General features: G+C 47.0%; 1 protein-coding gene across 1 annotated transcript in view; it reads right to left on the bottom strand.

The window, feature by feature from the left end:
• The window catches only part of DNAJC6 (DnaJ heat shock protein family (Hsp40) member C6), a 45,674-nt gene extending 21,657 nt beyond the window's left edge, over positions 1-24,017 (bottom strand). Inside the window, exons 1-4 of the mRNA XM_054384193.1 lie at positions 23,816-24,017; positions 5,269-5,419; positions 4,646-4,695; positions 4,394-4,542 (exon numbers count right to left, since the gene is read on the bottom strand). Of these exons, the coding sequence (XP_054240168.1) occupies positions 4,394-4,542; positions 4,646-4,695; positions 5,269-5,419; positions 23,816-24,017 (552 nt within the window). The remainder of the gene's footprint in view (positions 1-4,393; positions 4,543-4,645; positions 4,696-5,268; positions 5,420-23,815) is intronic.
• Positions 24,018-26,773: the final 2,756 nt, after the last annotated feature.

Below are 26,773 nucleotides of genomic sequence, written 5' to 3'. Positions count from 1 at the left end.
CAAGTCCAACCTTTTAATCCATGCTGGAGTTTTGGAAGGCAGTGAATGACCACTCCCTACTTACCCTCTTTACAGCATTATCACAGAAACAGTTTGGTTGGAAGAGACCTTTAAGATCAAGTCCAATCATTATCACTAAACCATGAGCCTCAGCATCGCATCTATCATGGCTTTGAAACTCTTACAGGGATGGAGATTCCACCACTGCCCTGAGCAGCCTGGGCCAGAGCTTGACAACCATCAGGGGGAAGAAATTGTTCTTCATGTCATATCTAAACGTCCCCTGGTGAAGCTTGAGGCTGTTTCCTCTTGTCCTAACATTTGTTCCTTGGGAGAAGAGACCAGCCCCCACCTGGCACTAACCTCCTTTCAGGGAATTGTAGAGAGCCAGGTCTCTCCTTACCCTCATTTTCTCCAGGCTGAATAACCCCAGTTCCCTCAGCTGCTCCTCACAAGACTTCTGCTCTAGACCCTTTCACCAGCTTTGCTGACCTTTGGACACTCTCCAGCATTTCAGTGTCATTCTTGGAGTGAGTCACCCAAAACCGAATGCAGTCAGTTCTCATTCCCCATCAGCTGGTCTCAAGAGCTATAGTTTATTTCATTCCCTGTGTTGCATATCCTCGATTTTCCCTTGCCTCCACTTTTTGCATGCATTTTCAGGAAGGGCTGAGGGGGCACATAACACCCAGAGGTTCACCGTGCACCAACCCCCGTGCAGGAACAACCAGCATTAGGTTTCTGGTCCACAAACCTGCTGCACTTGTGGGACCACTGTAAAAATCATAAATATTTATTCAGTTCTTTAAGGCAGTGTGCTGATGCCATAAATGACATATTTTATAGTCTCAATTATTTTGTATTACCACAGTAATTGTTTTATATCAAGCAGAAGTCTTCTCCTAACCCCAACCATTTCTGCAGCAGGCTTTTGGAGGCACAAGACCACTAAAATACAAATCAGATTCCCAATGTCTGATTAACAGGGCCAGTGACCCTCTCACTGACAATTTTTTGAGCAGACCTCACAGCAATGCACTATCAAGCATCTGGCAAAGCCATTATTGAGTAAATATACATTTTCCAACAGTCCATAATTATATATTTATGCTGTCTATAATTAGGCATCTGCCTGCTGCCTCACAATTAGCACATATTTAATTTCCTATCTAACATCTCATCTATTTCAAACAACCTCACCACCTGAAAGATGCTTCTTAAGGCAACCTAGGGGACAACCTTATAGAAAAGTACCAAGAATTCTTCTAGAGCTGTGGAAACAAGCAACCAGAACTCATTTAGTAGTAGGGCAGCAACAGCCAAGAATGTGACCCATCAGGGACTCTGAAGTTTGAGGTTGTTGTTTATACATATATATATACACACACACACACACGCTTCCACTCCTGCCAGCGAGGAGAAGAGCTGGAGGAAGAGAACATCACAACCACATCTAAGCATCAGGTTTGAATGTTCACAGCCCCCTCTTATCCTCAAACTGGGTGCTTGGGGCTTTAAGGCCTGTACAGCCATGTCAGGGCAAAAAAATAGACCTCAGAAAAAGACTTCATAGAGGCATTCCAATACCTGAATGACCTACAAGAAAGCTGGGGGTGACTTTTTACAAGGGCTTATAGTGACAGAATGAGAGGGAATGGATTGAAGCTGGGAAAAGGGAGACTTAAACTGGGTATTAGGAAGAAATTCTTTATAGCGAGAGTGGTTAGACACTGGAACAGGGTGCCCAGGGAGATCATGGATGCCCCCTCCCTGGAGGTGTTCCAAGGCCAGGTTGGATGAGGCTTTGAGCAACCTGATCCAGGAGAAGGTGTCCCTGCCCATAGCAGGGTGGTTTGAACTAAATGATCTTAAGACCCCTTCAAACCCAAACCATTCTGTGATTCTGTGAAAATGGACCAGCAAGATATTAACTGTCATCTCTCTCCTGTCCCACTACTTAACATGACCTACTCTGACCTTAGGAAAAAAAAAAAACCAACCAACCACATTTTAAAGATAGGAATTAAAAGGCCTTTCACTTCAAAGACCAAGTGTAAGTCTCAAACCTTCAGCTCATCTGGCTTCCTCACCCAAGGAATACTCTTACTGTGATTTCACCTCCTTGATATCCCATTAGTAGTTCCGTTTCCAATATATATGAAGTTCAACCTGTTTCATGTTTCATCTGATCTCACTTACGGTGCAGTGCACATTTCATCTTCCTGAAAGGCACTTGGAAATGCTATTTCCTTGCCCATGACCTGAAAGTACATTTTACTACAAGATTCATAATTTCCTTCCTGTGTGAGTCAAAGCAATAGCTTACAACAGTGTAAGTTAGCTGCAGACTTGGTTGGACTCAATGATCTTAGAGGTCTTTTCCAACCAGAAGGATTCTATGGTTCAAATGTTCTTAGGCAGCCAGTCATACTTTAGAGACCTACAAAGTCATCTGCTAAGACAAAGCACAGGGGATGGAGGAATTACACAAACACAGAATACCTTTGGTTGGAAGAAACCTTCAAGATCATACAGTCCAACTTTTGATCCAACACTGCAAAGTCACCACTAAGCCATGTCCCTAAGCACCAGGTCCAGATGCTGTTTAAATACCCTCCACCACTGCCCTGGGCAGACTATTCCAATGCTTTCAGAAAAAAAAAAAAAATATTACCTAATATCCAGCTTAAACCTAAACCAACTGATGTTTAGTTCTGGGCTTTTAGAAGTAGATGTTTCTCCTCCCAGCAATAGCAGGAATGATGCACCAGAACCAAGCAAGACTGAAGATTCTGAGCTTTTGAAGCCTTTTAATTAGTCTTTCCCATTCATTTACTCATATTTGAAGTCATAGCTTGTCACTAATTACCACTGAGAAATGGGTTTCAAGTGATGGAAGCCATTGCTGAAGCTGGATTCAGCTACAGATGAAATGAGGCTCATGCAGCTTGAGATCTACTTACCCTGACCAAGGGCTAAGTTTGGCAACTGCTGTCACCATTTTTATTGATTGCAACAAAAATAATTTTACAGAAAACCTGACGATATGATCACTCCCTTGTGGGAGAAAGCAAGAACAAGAAGTTTCCAGAAAGATGAGACAATCTTCATTTCTAATCTTACGCCCCCTTCCTGGAGGTGTTCAAGGCCAGGTTGGAGGAAGCCTTGAGCAATCTGGTCTAGTGGAAGGTTTCCCTGCCCATGACAAGGGAGTTAGACCTAGATGATCTTTAAGGTCCTTTCCCAACCCAAACCATTCTCTGATTTTGTTATTTCAACAGCAGTATTTCATAGATATTTTCTTCAAGAGCCATTAATGAACCAGAGACTTACAATGTTGGTCTGTTTGCCCAAGTAGCAAGAGACAAGACAAGAGGAAACAGCCTCAAGCTGTGTCAGGAGAGGTTTAGGTTCCACACAAGGAACAATTTCTTCTCCCAAAGAGTTATCAAGCCTTGGGACAGGCTGTCCAGGGCAGTGGTGGAGTCACCATCCGTGGAGGTATGGAAAAGCTGCATAAATGTGGTGTTGAGAGACATGGTTAGCAGTCACCTCACAGTTAATGGTCACACTTGATTTCTAAAGGTCTCTTCCAACCAAAATGATCCTATAGTTCTGTGCTGCTCTGGTTTTAGAGGAGGACACAGGCACAGAGAGTGGACAGAGGTTTTTAAAGATTATATACTAGTGGAAGAGCCAAAATGCCCCTCCTTTTATTGATAATTTCTTTTAAAAAGTTCTCTTTTTCCCTTGTTTCTCTGCAGCAGCTTCCAACAGCTGTATAGGAGCCAAGAGCACCATAGGCTCAGCTCCATGCAATGCCACATACTGTCACAGGCTCCTAACACCAGCATTCTTCAAAGATTCACAGACTGCATCAAGTTGGAATGGACCCTCAAAGGTCATCTTGTCCAGCCCCTCTGTAGTCAGCAGGGACACCTTCAACTAGATCAGGCTGCCCAGGGCCACATCAAGTCTGATCTTGAATGTCTCCAAGGATGGGACCTCAACCACATCCCTGGGCAACTTGTTCCAGTATTTCACCACCCTCATCGTGAAGAACTTCCTCCTGATTCCAACCTAAATCTACCCAGCTTCAGTTTCAACCCATTGCCCCTTGTCCTATTGCCGCAAGTCCTTCTGAACAATTTCTCCTCAGCCTTCCTGTAGGACCCCTTTCAGATGTTGAATTATACCCTTAGCCTTCCAGCTCTTTAATCCCCATGGTCCCAGGAATCAGCTACAGCCCAGGAATGACCACAGCAGCTTAGAAACACCTAAAATTCCTTCTTCATCTACTTACATCCTGCCATGTTCAGACCAAAAGAGGTCTTGGTGCCTCTTCTAAGAAGTTCCACCCCCTGCTCTCGTTAGTTTCTTGGAAAACACTCACCCGGTTGTGGAACTTGGCACTGCGATAATACTTGGGTGACAAATTGAAGACCGTGTAGTGGTCAGGATGTCTGGAATCCAAAAACGTCCGAACATCTTCAATGTGATTCCTGAATCCCAGCTCAACCCCTTCAGCCGGAAAAGACATCACTAGAAACAGAAGAAGGAGGCAGGCTGAGCATGTCCCAGAAGGTGTTTATGGACTTCTGAAACCTGGGAGACAAGTTTTATTTATCCCACAAGCAGCACTTACCAATGATTCTTGAGGTAATGTATGAAATATCTAGCTCTCCCTTGGTGTAACTACAAGAAGACAAAGCAGGAGACACATTTAGAGAAGACAATACATTTGAACCACTACAAGAATGTTTTCCCCCCAAAGATTTGCCTTTGATGAAGAAAAAGATTATCTTCGGACCAATTCCTTGTCCTTTATCATTATGCCCTAAGAACAGGGTACCAATAGCTTCCTGCAGATAGTGACCCAGCCTTCTCTTCTGCACACACAATTAACTGGAGGCAGGGGCTCTCAGAAGAAGTCCCTTTTCCCTTTTGTCATTACTTTTCAGTGCCACTCTTCAGGAGAAATCTAATAGTTTGCCACTTTGCATATCCTTCAAACCCTCTGAGGTCTTCCTTTGCATTGCCTTTAATTTATTGCAGCCCTATATTGCTGAGAGGTAGGCAGGCAGACTCACAAGCACAGGGGACAATGCCAGCAGAGGCAACAGAAGTGACTTCAGCTCACTCTTCTGTTCAAATGGTGGCTTTAGTGAACAGTGACACCAGCAAGTAGAACCTCCTTGAAGAGCAAAGAGACCAGCACTTTGCAGCTAGATATTTTACCTGCATTAAGCAGCTTCAGCTGTACTGTACCTGGCAACAGACTGCATGACCTTTGAAGATGTATCTTTCAGGGTGTCCTTTAGGTTATCCTTCAAATTGCTGAAGAGTCTCCCAGCTCCTCCTTTCACCATATCTAGCAAGCCTCCCCCATAGCTGGACTCCATGTCTGGTGATGAGGCACCTTCAAATACAGCAAAACCAAAGCAAGCATCACTTTTTTGGAACAAATCCACAGAGCCAACAAACCCAATGCTCTATTCAGATCAAACACATTCACATGCACTGCTGCATGTCAAGAGTAGAACAAAAGTAGCTTTAAAGTCATGATTTCCCAGAGATGAGAGAGCACATTCACAGAATTCTAGAATCCCAGCATGGTGGGGGTTGGAAGGGACCTCTGGAGATCATCCAGTCCAATGCCCCTGCCAGGGCAGGGTCACCCACAGCAGCTTGCTCAGCATCACATTTGAAATCTCTCCAGAGAAGGACACTCCACAACCTCTCTGGGCAGCCTGCTCCAGGGCTCCAGCATCCTCACACCAAAGAAGCTTCTCCTCCTGTTCAGATGGAACCTCCAGGGTTCCAGTTTGTGCCCATCACCCCTTGTCCTGTCACTGGGCACTACTGACAAGAGTCTGGCCACATCCTCTTGCTATCCCCCCTTTATATATTGATGAGCACTGAGAAGATTCCCACAAGAGTAACTATTCCACTGTCTTAAGCAAGAACCAATTTGTTGCAGTCTTTTTTTATTCTGGCAGTGCTGTGTTAGCAGCGTCATTCTTGGAAAAGCAGAAGTCTAATAAATTAGCCACAGACTTGAGTAAATGTGGGTTTGTTTTCCTACAGAATCGAGTTGTTAGACACAAACCTAGCAAAATGATATTGTAACTGATTGTTACCCACAAATCAGCTCTTGACTACTTAAAATTTGCTTTCTTTCAATATTTTCATCTGAACTGACTAACTACATACTTTAATTATATATTTGATACCTCATTATGTCAGATTAATTAGAAGATGTAGATCCACCAGCACAACAAATTAAGCAACAAGCAACATTCATACCTGAGGTGGCATCTGCTGAAGGTTGTCTTTCCCAAGGCACCCACAGAGGCTGAAAACATCTCATAGAAACATTAAGGCTAGAAAACACCTCTAAGATTGAGTCTGACCTCTTACCCAACACCTCCAGGACCACTCAACCATGACCTCAAGTGCCATGTCTACTCATTTTTTGGACACCTTCAGAGATGGTGACTCCACCCCCTCCTTGGGCAGCCTGTTCCAATACCTGACCACTCTTGCAGGAAAGAAATGTTTCCTAATATCCAGTCTAAACCTTCCCTGGTGCAGCTTGAAACCATTTCCTCTTGCCCTGTCCTTAGTGGCATGGGAGAAGAGGCCAAAACTAGCCTCAATCCAGCCTCCTTTTAAGTAGCTGTAGAGAGCAACAAGGTCTCCTCTCATCCTCCTCCTCTTCAGGCTAAAAAATCCCAGCTGCCTCAGCCTCACCTCATAAGACCTGCTCTCCAGTTTGTCCTGCTGCAGTGCCATGGGACTGCTGCTTTGCAAAAGGGACATGCTGGTCATTATTAATTACTCCAGCATCCATGAATGGGGAAGACTTCTCACAGTCAAGCCAAGCTGGTGGCATTGCCAGGTATATCTATGTGTATATATAAATATATATCTCTCACAAAGAGACCTCACAGCTATCACTTCCCTGCTTCAAGAGTGTTGTTAGCTACATGCCACTGAAGTACTGCTCATGTATTCATCATTACTAAAAGAAAGGTCCTACAGTCATTCAGACTACTCAGAAACATGAAAAAAACCCCACATCTAAAAAGCTCCTCCTGACTTACTATAGAGTAGCAAGCCCATTTAAAATGGGTGAGCTATCAATAAGGAGATAGTGTTAAACTGGACACTCCATTTGTAAAGTGATGCAGTTTATTCCCCTATGCACAGAGGGTGCTTAATGCACTCTGATGTGCTTAGACCTGTAAAATTAGAGGCCATCTCTTCTCTTCTGCACTCTGCCAGCTCCAAAACAGCATCAGAAAATGGTTTGGGTTGGAAGGGATGCTAAAGAACATGTAGTTCCAAGCCCCCTGCCATGAGTAGAGACACCTTCCACTATACCAGGCTGCTGCCTTGAATACCTGCAGGAAGGGGACATCCACAACCTTTCTGAGCCACCTGTTCCAGTGGGTCACTACCCTCACTGGAAAGAATTTCTTCCTGATCTCAAATCTAAATCTCCTCTCTTCCATCTTCAATTCATTCCCCCATATCCTAGCACAACAAGCTCTTGTAAAACGTCCCTCCCCAGCTTTCTTACAGACCCCTTCAGGTACTTCAAAGCTGCTATAAGGTCACCCCAGAGCCTTCTCTTCTCCAGGCTGAACAGCCTCAACTCTTGCAGCCTGTCTTCTCAAGACACAGGAATATTTCTTCTGCCAACCCCCTTGCAAACATCAATTTAAAGTATGATTGAAAAAAGAAAGGAAAAAAAAACTCCACTCAATGTAGTTCATTGGCTTGCAGGTATGGAATTGATATTTGATCTCTCTTCAAAAACTTTGCTTTCGTACTAATCCATGTTAGGAAAGCCAGACTGGAAGGAGGAGGGAATGTTCAAAAGGTACTTTGAGTTGTGGAGGTCAACTTCTAAAGGAAAGGAAGGCAGAAAGGTGGTCACTGGGAACAGGGGAAGTGAGGTAAAGGGATCACAGGACCAACAGTACTGGGCAAATATTTATTGCTGAAAATGCTGTAGGAGAACTTCAAAAAGGTGTCAAGGGTATGGAAAGAATAAAATCATTATAAATCAACTGTGAGAAAGTAAAAAGAGAGAGAGAATGATTTAGTTTCACTATTTCTAAAATCAGCAGCAGCAATTAAGTCCAAGTTTACTACCTACACTAAAGCAGAGACAGAAAGGATGGCTGATGAGGATACATGAGCTGGGCTACAGAACCAAGAGCATAGAATGAGTATTTAAAGTGAGGCAAATACTGCTTAGATACTGTGAAGCTGAGTCCCAGCACAGCAGGGGTTGGAAGGGAGCTCTGGAGATCATGCAGTCCATACTACAGCAGGGGCACCCACAGCAGCTTGCCCAGCATCACGATGGCCAGGTGCCTTTGGAATTTCTCCAGAGAAGGAGACTCCACAACCCCTCTGGGCAGCCTGCTCCAGGGCTCCAGCACACTCATACCAAAGAAGTTTCTTCTCCTGTTCAGACAGAACCTCTTGGGTTCCACTTTGTGCCCACTGCCTCTTGTCCTGTGGCTGGCCACCCGTGAGAAGAGTCTGGCCTCATCCTCTTGCTCCCCACAGGTCCTTTAGCTCTTGCTGAGCTTTGATCAGATCCCCTCTCAGGCTCCTCTTCTCCAGGCTCAACAGCCCCAGGGCTCTCAGCCTTTCCTTCTCAGAGATGCTCCAGGCCCCTCAGCATCTTTGGAGCTTCCACTGGACTCTCTCCAGTAGTTCCCTGTCTCTCTTGAACTGAGAAGCCCAGAATTGGACCCAGTACTCCAGCAGTCTCACTGCTACTTGGTACCCTACCAGGTACAGTATTTGCTGAGGTACCTTTTAGTCTCTGGATGAGAGCAATATCCTCAGTGCTGACACAGTCTCAGTTATTAGGAATGAAAGAGTTAAACTTTTCACAGAAGAACAAAATTAATACATTCAAAGCCTCCTCTGCTAGGCAACACCTCCTACAATGCATGGAGATGTGTGAAGGTGCAGAAGGGGTTAATGCATCAACACACAAACCTGCCAATAGACACAGAAACCCACAAGAACAGCAAAAACCCAAAATCTGATTTAAAAAGTAGCTTGCCTCTGCATTTCTTGCTGAAGAAAACATTCCTGTGTTAAGTCCCTCTTGTAAATTGAGACCTGCAGAGCTTTCCAACTGACAGCTCTAGCTCCCTGGGCCACATGCAGCAGCTGCTGGAATGGGGCACCAGGACAAGGAGGGCTGAGCCCCACATCCCTCCTGTGGAAATCAGTCACATCTATTGCAGAGTTGTCTAGTGAGGTGACTGATTTCCCTGAACCATGCTTGGAGACAAACGCGTTCAGAGGGTTGCTTTTCTTGACCACAAGTGTGCTGAGGATTTCCCTTAAGCACACTGGTCAACCTGCAGAGGACTATGACCCATTCTGTGGTAAAAGAAAAACCAATGGCAGTTGGTGAATCTGAACGGATGAAACCCTTCATTGCTCCCTCTCAGAGCCTGACAAGGAGGCTCAGGTTTCACCATGCAGATAAGGTGATCTCCACTGGCTTGGGCAGGATAATGAGTTAGAAGTATAATAGCATTTCCCTGCTCAGAAAGACCTTCCTACCAGAGATGGGTGGCAAACCCAGGAGAGAGAACCAGTTGTCTCCCTTAGCACAAAGATAAAAGGCACACTTGGTAGTAAACTGAAGTGCCTAAGGTACATGATGCCCTCTCCCTCCCCTCCATCCCACCAGGAGCTGCATCTCACACACACTCACTTATAGAACCACAGACAGGTTTGGGTGGGGAGGGACCCTTAAAGGTCATCTAGTCCAAACCCCTGCAGTCAGCATGGACATCTGCAACTAGAGCAGGTTGCTCAGAGCCCCAGACAACCCAACCTGGAATGGTTCCATGGATGAAGGATCTACCACCATTCTGGACAAACTGGAACAGGGTCTCACCACCCTCAGCATCAAACATTTCTTCCTTCTCTCCAGCCTGAATCTCCCTCTTTTAGTTCAGACCATCACCCCTTATCCTGTCGCAACAGGTCCTGCTCAAAATTCTGTCCCAAGCTTTCTGAGCGATTCCTTTAAGCACTGAAAGGCCACCAGATCTCTCTGAAGCCTTCTCTTCAGGCTGAACAACCCCAACTCTCTCAGCATGGCCTCACATCATTGCTGTGGCCTCCTCCAACTCTTCTCCAACCAGTCCATGTCTCTGCTGTGCTGAGGGCTCCAGAGCTGGCCCCAGCACTGTGGGTAGGGTCTCAGCAGAGCAGAGGGGCAAAATCCCCTCCTTCAACCTTCTGACCATGTTTCCCTTGATGCAGCCCAAGATGCAGTTGGCCTAATGCTGCAGTGAGTGCCAAAATGAACACTCAGATCCCACAGTCTCCAAAAGCATCTTGTGCTACAGTAGAAACAGGAGCTCACAAGCTTGTCTGCACAGATACAGTTTGCTTCAAGTGAGTAACATGGCTCAGATCCCTGGTTTTGGCACCTTATAACACAGCAGGTCAGGTAACATTGGGTAACCATGGGTTGGAGCTGCTGTCTGGAAGTCTCATTATGAAGAATCAGTCTCTATGTATATGAGATGCATCCTGCTCCTTCCTTCCATGGCAAGAACTCCATTAACCCAATTCTTGGCCAGCTCCCCAAAGGCTCAGCGAGCTTCAGAGCCACACTGTGGACCTGTACTTGTAGCATGGCTTTCAGAGGCATCACAGCAGCATTTCGTTTCCCAGTAAAGGGATTTCTCATGTAGCAAAGCATGGTGAGTTGCACAGGATAGCTCTACTTGAGTAGCAATGTCAATGATGATCTCCTCACTGAAGCACTTCAGATCAATGGAGTGTTGTGGAAGAGAACTTCATCCATTCAGTTGATGAGTTGAAGTTTGTTTGGTTCTGGGTGAAGGTACTTGCTCCAAGTTAATGCCTGCTCCAAGGAGAGCTTATTCTGCCTTCAGAATAAACCTCCAGCAACCATGAAATGCAGTGAGAACCTGCTGCATCTCCTTACAAGACTAAAACATGTCCTAGAGCAGTGTTGTCTCTCATCATCATCAGTGGGTGGGATTTCTCTGGGTAGATTTACAACTGAGGGAGCCTCTGCTGACAGTACCAGCCTCGTACTGCACAGCATGGCACCTGGAGAGTGTAGAAGTCTTAATTAAAATCACTTAAGCTCTCTCCTTGCTGACTTGACAGAGTATCAGAAGGATGTTCAGTGCAGAAGGAGAACTTCTCTCAGGGCAGAGAGACTGCCAAGGCAGCACAGCAAATGTTCCTATAGAACACAGCCCAGGACCTATATCCCACCACAGGTACATAGCTTCAGAAGAGAACCAGGGAAGCTGGGAAGGACATACTCCAGTACAGAAAGAGCTGAGTATGGTTCACCTGCCTTCTTCCTCACCATGACCTGATCACCAAAGGCACAATAGTTATGCCAGAGCAACACAAAGTGCTTTAGCAGGACAGCTTTAAGGTTTTTGGAGCTTAAGGAGAGACTAATACTGATGGATATGTCTCCAAAGAAGGTCAGTTAAGCTGGTGGAGGGTCTAGAGCAGAAGTCATGTGAGGAGCAGCTGAGGGAACTGGGATTGTTTAGTCTGGAGAAAAGGAGGCTGAAGGGAGACCTTCTGGCTCTCTACAGCTCCTTGAAAGAAGGTTGGAGCCAGATGGAAGGCTTATCTCTTCTCCCAAGGGAGAAGCAATAGGACAAGAGAAAATGGCCTTATGTTGCATCAGGGGAGGTTTAGGTTGGACACGAGGAACAATTTCTTCCTCTTGTGGGTTGTCAAGCCCTGGCCCAGGCTGCTAAGGGTGGTGGTGGAGTCCCCATCCCTGGAGGCGTTACAAAGCTGTGTAGATGTGGTGCTGAGGGACATGGTTTAGTAGTGGCCTGGCAGTGGTAGGTTAACAGTTAGACTGAGGGATCTTAAAGGACTCTTTCAACCTAAACAATCCTATGACACTGCCAAAAGAAGCCTACTGCCATCTGTCTTCTCTTAGTAGAGCAAAACCACCCAAGTGTATCAACCAAAATAGGAAACTCACCTTCTGCACCTGGACAGAGAAAGAAGCTGTGCTGTATCCAGGAGGGAAATCTCATCCTGTACCCCAATGAAGGACCACATCACCTCAACTCCTCTTTGCTGCAGTTCCACAAATAGTTGTGCTTAGTCTCAAAATCAAAAACACTTAAACCAGTCCAGCTTTAAAGACTGGGTTTGGGGCTAGAAATGGGTGAATGAAGCAAGGGTAACCCTGTATGATGTGGGCAGCAGCCACCCTCATCTACAGCCAGAGTTTTCATGTGGCCACAGAAGAGCCAATAGCAGAGGCTTCCACGCTACCACCACCTGATAGAGATGCTCTCTGCTTGGGACAAGCATGAAACACTCATTTTGGAAGTTTTCCCTGCAAGATCTGCACATTGTGGTCCTCTTCTGAGCACAACCTCCCCCTCCCCACCCCCCACCCCCCCTCTACATCCAGCAACCCATGAGCCCTACAAGCCATGGGCATGAATCCCAACTCTCTCCAGAGAACCAAGAGGGAGATGAGCCAACGTTTAAGAGTCATTTAAGACCCTACCAGTCTGACTGTTGATGCTGATGAAGCAAAACTGAGCTGGAGAGCAGGGAGGTGAAAGCTTGATGACTAGAAACTGGAGATGGGCAAAGTACCACATTTTATGGGCTACTTAGCAAGAGTAAACAGACCCCTTTTTGTCACCAAAGGGCAGACAAAATGCAGACATGAAACCTTAGAAAAGGAGGCAGGTTTAGCTCAGCCTGTCCAGACCACATGCAGTAATCTCTTCAGTGTCAAACTGGTCATCTTTTTGCTCAGAGCTTTTGCCTGTTCTTTCTTTAGAGATGGAGTGAGGAAGGAGCCAAATTTTCCTTGTTCTTCACCATGGTTCTTCTCTACAGGAGCATTAAAGCCTCCCACCCTCCCAAAAAAGAGGTTAGTTAAGGAGTGTTAAATGCTTCCCTTCATTCTCCTCCTATAGTACCCTGAGAGCCTGACACTGTAATGAGAAAAACCTTTTAAGCCACTGTGTATATGTCCCACATTCCACAGTTCTGCAAGTTTTCAACCACTCCTCTCCGTCTCCTCCCTCCCCACAAAGTGTTTGTGGGGTAGGGACTTTGTTTGCTTGTCTTTGCCCCCTCCAGACTATTACCAGGTCATGGCATGAAAGGGAAGCAAAGGATGTGATGGAAGCTGTCCCATGCCTGGGCAGAAAGAGCCCTTTTAGTGGTCCCTGAACTGAAAGAAGCCAAGCTGCTGTTGTTGTGGCTTCAGCAACAAAGGCCAATTTGTTTTTTTAGGAACACTCAGCAAAAATGAGATTGTTTGTGCTCCTGCCTCCCCCCCAGCCCTGCCAGCCAGCAGCAGAGCTGCGGCAGCTCACGTTCCTCCCACATGCAGCTCTCCCAGCAAAGCTTAGATAATGCAGGACATGATTTCCCACTAGCAGGAAAGGACTTGAAGCCAGGCTACAGTGGTCCTATCATCATATTTATGTGCTTCACCTCAGCATTGCACATGAGCCCACGCAGTGTGTGGAGGGGATGAGGAGCAGCCCTGCCATGGCCACCCCTGTCATAACATGATTAGAGCACCCTCATATAGGTACCTCATGCATGGAGTGATACAGAATCACAGAACTGTTTGGGCTGGGAAAAGTCTCTAAGGTCATCAAGTCCAACCATCAACTTAAGATCACCATGCCATGTCCACACATTTCTTCCACACCTCCAGGGATGGTGACTCCACCACCTCCCTGGACAGCCTGTTCCAATGCCTGACCACTCCTTCAGGAAAGAAATTTTTCCTAATATCCAACCTAAATCTCCCCTGGCACAATTTCAGGCCATTTCCTCTCATTCTATTACCTGATACTAGGGTGAAGAGACCAACCCTCACCTTACTTCACCCTCCTTTCAGGGAGTTGTAGAGAGCAACTAGGTCTCCACTCCTGTGTGTCGAAAAAACAGCCAACCAAAGTAACCCAGGGAGAGAGGAGACTCAGAGCCACAGACTGCTTTGGGTTGGAAGGGACTTTTAAAGGTCATCTAGTCCAACCTCCCTGCAGTCTGTAGGGACATCTGCAACTACAGAAGGTTGCTCAGAGCCCCATATAAGCTCACCTGCAATGGTTCCAGGGATGGGACATCTACCACCTCTCTGGGCAAACTGGGCCAGGTCTCACCACCCTCAGCATAATAATTATTTCTTCTCTCCAGTCTGAATCATCCTCTGTTAGTTCAAACCCGTCTGTCCCCACATCCCTAGCCACACTCAGCATCCCCAGCTCCTGCCATTCCCCATACTGAGTCTATCTTCCATGCTCAGCATTTCATCTTTCATGGGACTGTAAATCAATCTGCAGACATTAGTGGAAGAGTTTAAACTCCCATTTGAAGGGGAGGATAGCAGCTATTTCTGAATGAGAATCTCTGGGCAGGTGACCCTTTGCATCCAGTGACAATCAATAGCATTTAGATCATGGAATCACAGAACGGTTTGGGCTGGAAGGAGCCCTAAGTATCATCTAGTTCCAATCTCCAATTAGAGACACATTCTGCTAGAGCAGGTTGCTCAAGGCCTCAAACTTGGCCTTGAGACCTCCAGGGAAGGGACATCCACAACCTCCCTGGGAACCTGTTCCAGTGTCTCACCACCCTCACTGTCAAGAATTTCTTCCTACCATCCAGTCAATCTCTCCTAGGAGATTCAAAGTGTTGCTGTTATCAGCTATGTTTTAAGAGACCAATCTCAGCACCTTAAAGCCCAGGGTGTTCCTTCCAGCACAGAGCTCTCTTCTAGAGAGCTGATCTTCATCACACTTCAGCAAAGACTCTAGAACCCCTATGGTATTATAAGCATTTACATCCTCTCTTAAGTCAGAGGCAGCCTAAGTCTCATAACTAGATCAACATCCCTTTGAGCTGACTTCAAAAGAGGCTGGGGGAAAAGCATAAGCAAGAGGGGCAGCTAAAACAGCAATGGCTGCAGAAATGGCTTGGGAAGTTCCTCAGACACACTCAGACCCTGAAGACTGATTTTGTTTTTCTACCAGTCTGATCTGTCCCCTCCTCCACCAGTGTCCCAGATTCCTGGTAAAGTCTGACTCCCTACAAGGCTGGGCACAGATATCTTAAAGTGCAACAATAAACAGCAAGGCACATGCAGAGTAGAAGCACAGGACAACAGCAGCAGGACAAGCTCCTGCTGTTTGATAGCACCATCCTTGAGACCCCCAAACCTGGGCTTCACTCATGCCAATGCTTCCAAACACAGTGGAGGCAGGGAAAAGGCAAGCTGCTTTAGCAAGTGCAGTTCCCAAGAGAAAAGGTTATATCCTGTGAGAATGGCTTCATTGTGGCCCAAGGGAAGTCTAAGAGAAGGCCACAAAGTCTAAAGATGAGGCCATGAAGTTGTTTGGACTCTAAGGACACAGGGAAGCAGGAGAAGCAGTATGAGCAAAGGAGTCTAATGCAAGATAAGGGCTCATTAGATCACTGGGTATGACTGACAGGAGTATGGCCCCATCCTCTTCCCTGCTTCCCTTCATTGATCAGATTCAGTCTCAGGCTGCTCTTCTGCAGGCTCACCAGCCCCAGGTCTCTCAGCCTTTCCTCCTCACAGAGATGTTCCTGGCCCCTCAGCAGCTTTAGAGCCTCCACCAGACCCTTTCCAGTAGTTCCCTGTCTCTCTTGAACTGGGCAGCCCAGAACTGGACAAAATGCTCCAGATTCGGTCTTATTAGGGCAGAGTAGAGAGGGAGGAGAACCTCCCTCAACTTGCTGGCCACACTCTTCTTCATGCACCCCAGGAGACTGTTGGCCTTCTTGGCAATGAGGGCATATTGCTGGCTCATGGTGAGTTTCTCGTCCATCAGCATTAACCTCCAAAGAGGTGCTTTCCAGCAAGTCAGTCCCTTACCTGCACTGGCACAGGAAGTTATTCCTCCCAAGCAGGCAGTATCACAAACTGTGTCTGCAGAAGCAACACTAGGTGAGGTTGGGCTGCAGAAGGTAAGCAAAGGAGGCTCCAGCATTCAGGACAGGCAACACAGGCAGCTGCCAAAGCCACTGCTCCCCACTCAACACCTGCCCCTTCCAACCTGAGAACTGATTCAATGCATAGAGGGTTCAGTACAGACATATCTTGTGGAGCAGACATCCCAAGCATAAAGACATCTTCAATAATTTATGAAGTGATCAAGTAGCTGGGGCTTTTCTTGTTGTTTGAGATTTGTTTATTTCTTTCTTTGGGATTTTTAATGCAACTTTCCAGCAGTTTGCTGGCACTGCACCTAGCCAGCCCTTTCACCTGGAGTAGATAGGATCACAGAATGCATTTGGTTGGAAGGGACCCTCAAAGGTCATTTTGTCCAAGTCCCCTGCAGTCAGCAGAGACATCTCTGGTTGCTCAGGACCCCATCCAGTTTAACATTGAATGACTCCAGGCATGGGGCCCCAACCACCAAGACCCAAAGTTGCATTCCTACCTGCCAAAGAACTTTTTGGCAGCTTTACCTGTTGTTCTGCCCTTCTCATGCCCATCAGCTATGAACATCCTTTTCAGGCTGGGAAAATAAAACAGTTACTAGCTTACAAGGGGCTCATATGGTACAGCCATTGGGAAGGAGAGGAGAGATGAGAAACCAAGAAGCTCCTAAAGAAGATGCTTTGAAAAGGAGCCGATTTGGGTTCACACATGAAGGAATCACTGGCACAGGAAGATTTTAGTGGGCTCCTGCAGCTGTTGGACAATGTATGTGCAGGCAGCACTGCCTCCCTCCTTGAGTACTGCTCCAAGCACAGGAAAAGCCACATTCTGCCCCACTCCCCTCCCCCTGCAGGAAGTCAAGTCCCTTTCTGTGCCTTGGTTTTCTGTGAACTGGGACAGGGTCCCTGATCTCCCTTGGGAAATACTCAAAGCTGCTGGCAGCATGTGGCATGCTGTAGGGTAGAGAAACTCAAGACCTTCATTTTGTACTTTCCTACAATAAATTACTAGAGCTAATACTGTATGAGCCCAAGGCTTTGCAGCTGAAGGTTCATTTGAGACTGCCTGAATGTAAACTTCATGGAAATAGGAAGAATTGAAATATTTCTGCTTCAGAAACAGGAACTAATGAATGCTGCCTGCACCAGTAACCAAGCATTAGTGAACCCTTAACCTCACAAAGTTCAACCAGGGCAAGTGTAGGGTCCTGCTCCTGGGGAGGAACAACCCCTGCACCAGAAAAGGTCAGGGGTGACCTGATAGGAAGCAGCTCTGTGGAAAAGGACATGGGAGTGGACAAGAGGATGGGGACAGACTTTTTCTGTTTTCAGTGTTACTCAGTGACAGGACATGGGGCAACAGGCACAAACTGGAACTCAGAAGTTCCATCTGAACAGGAGGAAAAACTTCTTTGGTGTGAGGGTGATGGAGCCCTGGAGCAGGCTGGCCAGAGACGTTGTGAAGTCTTCTGTGGAGACTTTCAAAACCCACATGGCCGTTATGATCCTGGGCATCCAGCTGTGGGTGCCCCTGCTTTAGCAGAGGGATTGGACTGGGTGATCACCAGAGGTCCCTTCTCAACCCCTACCATTCTTTAGTTCTATGATAATATGGAGGACTTCCACCAAGAGGGGTTTTCACTTCCTTTTTTTAGTGGTATTGATGGGGTAAAAACCACCATCCCCCAGTACTGTACCAAATTTGTTTCGTTTGTTATCTGTCTCCCCTTATGAAGCTCATACTACAGCAAGCAAAACAAATGTGAGGCTGGAATACTGAACTACCAGCACAAACCATGAAATTAGTCTTTACAGTTGATTGACATTCTCTCTGCTTCTCCTCCCTGTCAAAACAGAGGGGAAAAAAGAAGAAAAAAAACAACCAAAAGCACTGCTACCAACACCAAATCATTCAAGTGTCCAAAAAAACACCAACCAAACAAAAGGGTTATTAAACAGAACCTCCCTGCTTGCAAAGGCAGCTTGAAGAGAATACAAAACAACATTGTCAGCCACGGTCTTTGTCCCCATGCCAGTGACATGGAGATGTCTCTCTTCTGACTCAGTGAAGAGGAATTGCCGAGGACAAGAGATTGCTTGCAAGTCAACAGGAGTTTAAGAAATCTCAACTTCTGTGCTTGCAATGCATCCAAAAGACTGTTCTTTTGTGATTGTCCTGCCTGAAGCAGCAGGTAACACAAGCAAGTCCAGTCCTTGAACATTTAAAAGCTGTTTTGTGGATTAACTAGTTTATAAACATTACAGAAGACCACAGAAAAGGGGGTTTATTTCCTTTCATAGAGTCTATCCCTGCTGCCACTTTTACATCTTATTTCCTAGAACCTCTTCTTCTTTCAGTGCTCAGCCAGCTGCTCACACAACATTATTGAACACCACAGCCACAAGAAAGATAAATTGCTTCTTTCCTTCTGCTTCTCATCTTGTGAGCACCTCCAGATACTCAAAGAAACAAAAGGAGACTACATAGATGTTCTTGGGATTTGGGGTTTTAACTCCATGTTTTGTGTTCTGACAGCTTCAGCTCAAGTCTTTTATCTCCCTACCCCCCATCCTCAAACTTCCAAGCCCAGTACATGTTCTGGAAGAAAAGGCTATCAGCAGTAACATGTATGGCCCATTAGAGTTATGCACTGAGATCATGCTACTATATGGCATCCAGGAGATGTTTCAGACGATTTCAGATGGCCTGAAATTGCACTAGGGGAGGTTCAGGATGAATCTTATAAAAAATTCTTTCCTGCAAGAGTGGTCAGGCATTGGAACAGGCTGCCCAGGGAGGTGGTTGAGTCACCATTCCTGGAGGTGTTCAGGAAACTTTTAGACTCAGCTCTTGGGGACATGGTTTAATGGCCATGGTGGTGTTCGGTTGATGGTTGAACTTAATCTTAGAGGTCTTTTCCAACCAAACCAATTCTATGATTCTAAAACATTATGCCAGGAGTTGGACCTTCAGCAGTTCAGGGTATGTGCTGAAGCTGCACAGAGCTTTAATGTCCACCTGAAGCATAACCTTGTATGAACAGACCACACTGCAAGGTGTAAATCTGAGGTTTAAACCACATATTGACCAATAGCTCATCCTGAATGGTTTGGGTTTGGCAAAGTTTAAAGCAATCAAAGATGAGGTCACCACACAAACATCATCAGATACCAGAAATAAAATTTCTGCTCTTGGCTCTAATGAGCTAAACCCAAGCAGGAGCTTTCATTCATGCTGCCTGTGAGCACAGCTATACTTTGAGTCACTGAAATTGTCACTACATCAGCTACACAGTTCATGTTAGGCCTCTTCTGCATAGTATGGGTGACGGTGACAGAAGAATTTGAACCAAAAAGCACTAACCAGGCCAAGAGACTTTGACATATTTCATTTTCCCAGTCTCAGCCACTGGACACAGCCTGGCCAGAGACTCTATCCCAGAGGCATGGTAGAGACAAAGGACTCCTGGAAAGGCCTCCTGTACTAGTTCTCTTTCCAGAAGCATGATAGGGTCAAACAGCTCCTGGAGAGCCCTTCTTCATCAACTCCCTTTCCAGCCATGATCAGATCCTGCCTTCCAAGAGCAATCCCCTACCCCCTACACAGTACTCTTGGTTCCTGACTCATTTTTCTTCTCTTTTGACACTAAGTAATATGAGCCACCAAAATATTAAGCCAATAATCATAAGTACTCAGAAGCTACCACTGATTATTTCCATTGCAAGAAGCTGTTTAGAAGATTGAAAGCCCACATTCAGGGATGATACTTTAAGACCTAATACTCTGAATCAGTCCTAAAGAAATTAATAGAAAAACCCAATAGGGTTCCACTTTCTCAGCTCATATGAGTTTAGTGTCCTTGTAAAAGAGCCACATTAGCTAAAACAACAGCAATTTGCCCCAGAATTACCAGCACTGTGCCTTCAGCACAAATCCTCACCTAATTCCCATCATTTCTTAATTTTCATCTACACCCATATCCTCCAGAGAGCAAAAGGCCATTTTTCTATGCTCAGGGTACACTGCCCTGGTGCAGGTCAAACATCACATGGGGAAAGGTCAGGAAGGTTTGATCTCCAGAGGTAGTGGAGTCTCCTTCCCTGGAGGCTTTCAATATGTACCCAGATATATTCCTGTGTGGCCTGCCCTAAGTGATCCTGCTTTGGCAGGGGGGTTGGACTCGATCTCCAGAAGTCCCTTCCAACCTGTAACATCCTGTGATTTCATGTCATGGAAGATGCTTTTTTACATGCACCTAGAGAAAGGAGGTTGGAGTAAGGTGGGGGTTGGTCTCTTCTCCTTCGTATCAGATGACAAGAGGAAATGGCCTGAAATAGTGCCAGGGGAGGTTTAGGTTGGACATTAGGAACAATTTCTTTCCTGAAGCAGTGGTCAGGCATCAGAACAGATGGCAGAGTCACCATCCGTGGAAGCGTTCAAGAAATGTGTGGACATGACACTTGGGGACATGGTTTAATGGCCATGGTGGTGTTGGGTTGATGGTTGGACTCAATGATCGCAGAGGTCTTTTCCAACTGAAACAATTCTATGTTGGGCCCTGCAAAACAGCCCAACCATGGTGCTGTGCCCACAGCTGGCCTCACCAACTGTTCCACATTGCCTGGTGACATGGAGCTGGACCTCAGGACTCTTTCACTCTTCAACTGCAAACAGCCATTTTGATTATTCAGGCAGAAGCTGCTTCACCAAACATGAAACCATTATTTAAAGCCAAAGAAACCCCAAACCCGAAACATAAGGGAGGTCAGGTATGTGGAAGTACATAACCACCCACTTGGGCTCCTCGAGCAGTCTCAAAGAAGGAATTGGAGGTGTCAGTTGATTAAGAACTCAACATGAGCCAGCAATGGTTGCTTGCAGCCCAGAAAACCAGCAGTGTCCTGGGCTGCATCAAAAGAAGCATGACCAGCAGGATGAGGAGATTCTGCCCCTCTACCCTCATCTCATGAGGCCCCACCTGGAGTACTGAGTCCAGTTCTGGTACTCCCCAGCATGGGAAGGACATTTAACTGTTGGAGCAAGTCTGGAGGAGGCCACAAAGATGATCAGAGGGCTGAAGCACCTCCTCTGTGGGGATAGGCTGAGAAAGTTGGGACTGTTCAGCTTGGAGAAAAGAAGGCTCCAAGGAGACCTTAGATCAGCCTTCCAGTACTTGAACAGAACTGCAGGAGAGCTGGGAAGGGACTTTTTACAAGGGTTTGTAGTGATAGGATGAGGGAATGGATTGAAGCTGGAGGAGGGCAGATTTAGACTGGAAATGAGAAAGAAATTCTTTCCAGTGAGGGTGATGAGACACTGGAAGAGGTTGCCCAGGGAGGTTGTGGATGCCCCCTCCCTGGAGGTGTTCAAGGCCAGGCTGGAGGAGGCCTTGAACAACTTGGTCTAGTGGAAAGTGTCCCTGCCCACGGCAGGGGGTTGGAACTAGATGATCTTGAAGGTCCCTTCCAACCTAAACCATTCTATGATTCTATGCACAAAACAGACCCAGGTGTGGAGTTCAGATTTGGAACAAAGTATCACAGTCAATACAGGTTTTTATCATTTCATGTGAAGGCTTAGAAGAACCCACCCCAAAGCCCTTCCTAAACAGATAATTTTTAAAGCCCTATAAACTCAAGGGCCACACTGAGGTTTGAAGTTTGTTGCTGCTTAAGTGTCAGGTGGGTGATTTACAGAGCCTGGAAAATCTAGGTGGTGACAGAACCAAAGTGAGCTAAAGGAAGTAAACTGGTGAGCACAAATCTCCTAACCATTAACTTTCAAACCCCAGAGACATCCCTGGAGCAAACCCACGTGTTTAGGGGGAGAATATCCTAAGAACTGATAGAGGGCACCAATTCAATTAGTGCTCTGGGATGGCTTGAGGGTTGAAGCTTGAAATGGCTGAAAATTGCACAAATCCTATCAATGAAAGGATCCATGAGGACTTCCCCCCTCCTCTCCCCCTCCCCCCCACTTGGCAGGGAGCAGAGGGCTTGAGGAAACAGAACATCTGTAACAGCAACACTCAAACCACACAGCAAGCTGGTGCTAGACAAAAGCTATGACTTGCCAGGAGCTGCAGCACACTCCCACACCTGGCTAGAGTCAGATGCCACCTTCCATGGCACTAACACCTTCAGGTCTTAGGGCTGGAGGAAACTCATTCAAGATAATTGCTTTAATGACCACAACACCCAACCATCTGGGCTGCTGCTGATGTAAGAATCCAAATAACCGTAACACAGCAGCCTGCTGTGAGCAAGGCTCTACTGACACGCACGGTGCTTACACGCCAGCCTAGCAGAGATGGCTCAGCAGCAGATCCAAACACATTGCTGCAGTAAAACAAGCTCAAAACCAAAGCCAACCCTCAAAAGAACTCTCAGAAGCAAATTCAGGCGGCAATGGGGAAGAAGAAAACATGACCCTTATTATAGCAGAGAAAGCATGAAAAGAAATCAGTGCAAGACTCTCCCCACCCAAGCCCAGTAGGTCATTGGAGGAGGTTCTCCCCCACCCAACTCCAAACATGGGTCATTAGGAGGTTTTCTCCCCACCCAAGCCCACACATAGTTCATTAGTGGGGGTTTCCTCCTCAAGAAGAGGTTAGCACATTAAAACAAAGATAGTCTAAGGCACCCCTTTCTCTCCTGGAACACCACAGGTACTGCTGCAAGATGATCCTATTGCAATAAATAGACAAATTTTGGTGTCCCTCAACTAAGTCAGGTATTTCCCTGGACAAGTTGGATTTTTAGAAGTGCTCTGCAAAATTGTAGATGTTCACTGCAATGGGCACATCCAACCAAACAGACCCAGGACTAGTTTGTTTGGAAAGATCACTTAAATGCCCTCATATGAGTACTCTTGCTTACTGATATATTTGAAGCTGTGATTTCAGGTGTGAAGAACTCTCTATCCTGTTACCACTCAAAGACCAGCTGGGCCCTTACTTCCTGATTAAAATATCATAGAAAAGGCCTCTAAAATCCAGTATCAAGTGATAGAAAAAGGGGGAAAGGCCTCAAGTGCTACCAGGAGGGGGTTAGGTTGGATATTAGGAACAATTTATTTCCTGCAAGAGTGGTCAGGCGCTGGAACAGGCTGCCCAGGGAGGTGGTGGAGTCATCATCCCTGGAGGTGTTCAAGAAAAATGTGGACATGGCACTTTGGGACATGGTTTAGAGGCCATGGTGGTTTTGGGTCAATGGTTGGCCTCTATCTTAGAGGTCTTGGAAAAGACCAAAATAATTCTGTGATTCTATGACCATCGATCCAGCGTAACCATCAACAATAAGGGTACATACAATGCATCATCTACCAGAATTAACCCAACTCAGTTCCTCAAGGAGAATAAACCCCAAAAGGGAATGCTGATGGGTCTAGTAGAAGGTGTCCTGCCCGTGGCAGGGGTTGGAACTAGATGATCTTTAAAGTCCTTTTCAACCCAAACCATTCCATGATTCTATGATGCTGATCCTGGGAAAGAAATCATAGAATTGTTTCAGCTGGAAAAGACCTCCAAAATCTTTGTGGGGGGCAAGTCCCCTAACCCTCCATCCATTTTATCTTCAGAACCACCTTTTTTTTTTTGGCTCCTGGGATGGTGGCAGGGGGGTGAAGAGAGGACCCAACCCAGATGACTTATTAGATGCTGATTCCCACTGTGCTTTCCTCCTCCCGCCCTCCCTTGGACAAAGAGCCGCTATTGTCCCCAGCTCTGGACCCGCTGAGCCCCCCACCCCCTCCCCCGTGTCTGCGACCCCCGTGGGGGCAGAGAGACCCTACCTGAGCTGTCCATGGTGCTGCCGGCCTCGGCCCGGGGCTGGGGCTGCTGCTGCTGCCGCGCCGGGCTCCGGCCGCTCCCCGTCGCGCTGCCCCCGGGCTTCTCGCCGTCGCCGCCGCCCTCAGCGCCGCCGCTCTCCACCAGCTGCAACGATTCATACCCGTCACTACCGGGCTTTTTCCGGTAGCTCCCGAGCAGGCTCATGGAGGGTGGAAAGGTTGGCTGAAGCTCCCTCCGCTTCTCGGAGCGCCGCGGGCAGCTGGGGATGGCGGAGCGCTGCCGGCCGCCCCGAGGGGAGGGGATGGGCGGGACGGCACCGGGAACCGCCTTCCGCCCCACACTCCCGCCACCCACCGCCCAGATCTCCTCATCCCGGACCGCCCCGTTCCGCCCCTACGGGGCCCGGAAGCAATCGCGCCGGCCACAGCCCGGCCCCGGTGGGAGCGGTTGGGGTTGGGGATAGTGCGGAGGGAGCGCGGAGAGTACGCAGGATCCCTCAGTGACCCCCAATCCCAATGTCCCTCTCTCCCTGCCCTAGCCTCCTTCCATCATCTCAGACTGGTTCGGGTAGGAAGAGGCCTTTAAAGGTCATGTAGTCCAACCCCCTGCAGTCAGCAGGGACATCTGCAACTAGAGCAGGCTGCTCAGAGCCCCAGACAATCTGACCGGCAACGGTTCCAAGGATGGGGCATCTACAACCTCTCCGGAAAACCTGGGCCAGGGTCTCACCACCCTCAACATTAAAAATTTATTCTTGTATCTAGTCTGAATCTCCCTCCTTCAGTTCAAACCATTCCCCCCTGTCACAAGGGCCTCTGCTCAAAAGTCTGTCCCCAGCTTTCTGATCAGCCCCTTGAAGCACTGAAAGGCCACCAGAAAGTCTCCCTGGAGCCTTCTCTTCTCCAGGCAGAACAACCCCAACTCTCTCAGCCTGGCTCACAGCAGAGGGCTTACAGCTCTCACATCCTTGTGGCCACCTCTGGCCCTGCTCCAACAGGTTCCTGTCCTTCCTGTGCTGAGGACTCCAGAGCTGGCCCCAGCACTGCAAGTGGGGTCTCAGCAGAGTGGATTAGTTAGCAAAAAAAAAAAAAAAAAAAAAGCAAGCTCATAATTTCCATCACTGGAGCTATTTTTTCCATGAATTCTGACAAATGCATCCCTGTCCTAAAAGAGGTCCTTCAGCTTGAAGGGTGAGGCTGTACAGCTGGTGTGAGGAGGTTCTTAAAATAGCAATCACAGAATGGGTTGGGGTGGAAGGGACCTTAAAGATCATCTAATTACAACCCCGTGCCATGGGCAGGAACAATTTCCACTAGACAGGCAAATCACAGAATTATTGACCACCACTAAGACATATGCCAGTGAAAGGCACATTCCTTGGGAACAGGCAAAGGTCACCAAGCTATAGGCTGACATAGCCAATTCTGCAGACTAAAGGAAGAGGGATGGCACAGCTGTTCTACACCAAGCCTCCAAAACCCTAAAGAGTATCTCTGGTTTCGTGTAATACCCCATCTATCTGTGAGCAAGTCATCGGAGGAAGTCACAAATCACAGGCACTCAGCTGAAGAAATGCTACCACCAATTGCTAAGCCATTGTTGTTGCTGGGTCTCGCTGATGTATTTTCAGCTGTTCACGTGTAAACAGATTTTAGACCAACACAAAGTGTATCCTCAAACAACTGATGAGCCATCTTTCAGCTCCACACATTTTGCAGCCATGGCTAGTAGATCATCATTTCATTTGATGTAGAGACAAGGAACTGGGTGATGCTCCAAAGGAAATTACCACTACAAAGGCAAAAAAAGAAGCCATAGCATCCAGACACAGGTGTGCTTGGAGTCATGGAATCATAGAACCAAAGGGGTTGGAAGAGCCATTTGAGATCATCAAGTCCAACCACTCACCTAGAGAGCTCCCAATCCCATCACAGAAACATTCAGGTTCGAAAAGACCCTCAGTATGGCCAAGTCCAACCAATAACCCTACTCTACAAGGTTCACCCCTAAACCATATCCCCAAGCACCACATCCAAATGACCTTTAAACACATCCAGGGTTGGTGACTCAACCACCTCCCTGGGCAGCACATTCCAATGCCTGACCACTCTTGCCATGAAAATCTTTTTCCTAATATCCACACTCTATACCTACCCAGTCATAGCTGACTGCTGCTAAGCTACTACCACTAAACCATGTCCCTCAGCACCACATCCACATGTCTTTTAAATACCTCCAGAGATGGCAACTCCACCTCCTTCCCGAGCAGTCCCTGACAGAAGCGAAAGTCCTCTGCTCAGAAAAATAGTGTGGGTTTGCTTCTGAAGCCATAACTTTAATAAGTACTTGGGTAGGAATAACCATAACTTGAAATATCACTGATGTGAACTCAACTTTCATGCTCAGCACTCTGGGGCAGTGGGCAGCTGGTCTGACCATACCTCCTCATGTGCTATTGTTTATATAACTCCTGCAATTATATATTGCAGGATGGACAGAGTCCATCTGTGACCCAGAATGTTCTTGGGAACAGCCAAGCAGGTTTACAAGCAGCAACTAGAATGAACTAACCTGACATCAACAGTTTGCAGTTGGCAGTGGTAACAGCTTGAACTTCAGGTTAGAGTTGTGTGTGTTCTACCCCCTCACTACTGAGTCACAGCATCCCAGCATGGTGGAGGTTGGAAGGGACTTCTGGAAATTATGGGGTCCAACCCTTCTGCTAAAGCAGGGACACCCACAGGAGCTTGCCCAGGATCATGATGGTCAGCTGGGTTTGGAATCTCTCCACAGGAGACTCCACAGCCTCTCGGGGCAGCCTGCTCCAGGGCTCCAGCACCCTCACACAGAGGAATTTTCTCCTCCTGCTCGGATAGAACCTCCTGGATTCCAGTTTGTGCCCATTGCCCCTTGTCCTGTCACTGGGCACCACTGAGAAGAGTGGCCACATCCTCTTTCTC

Source organism: Indicator indicator, chromosome 10 (genome assembly GCF_027791375.1).
Source record: "Indicator indicator isolate 239-I01 chromosome 10, UM_Iind_1.1, whole genome shotgun sequence".
NCBI classification, from domain to species: Eukaryota; Metazoa; Chordata; class Aves; order Piciformes; family Indicatoridae; genus Indicator; species Indicator indicator.
Note: the sequence above shows the minus strand (reverse complement) of the source record. Positions and strands in the feature narration are given on the sequence as shown.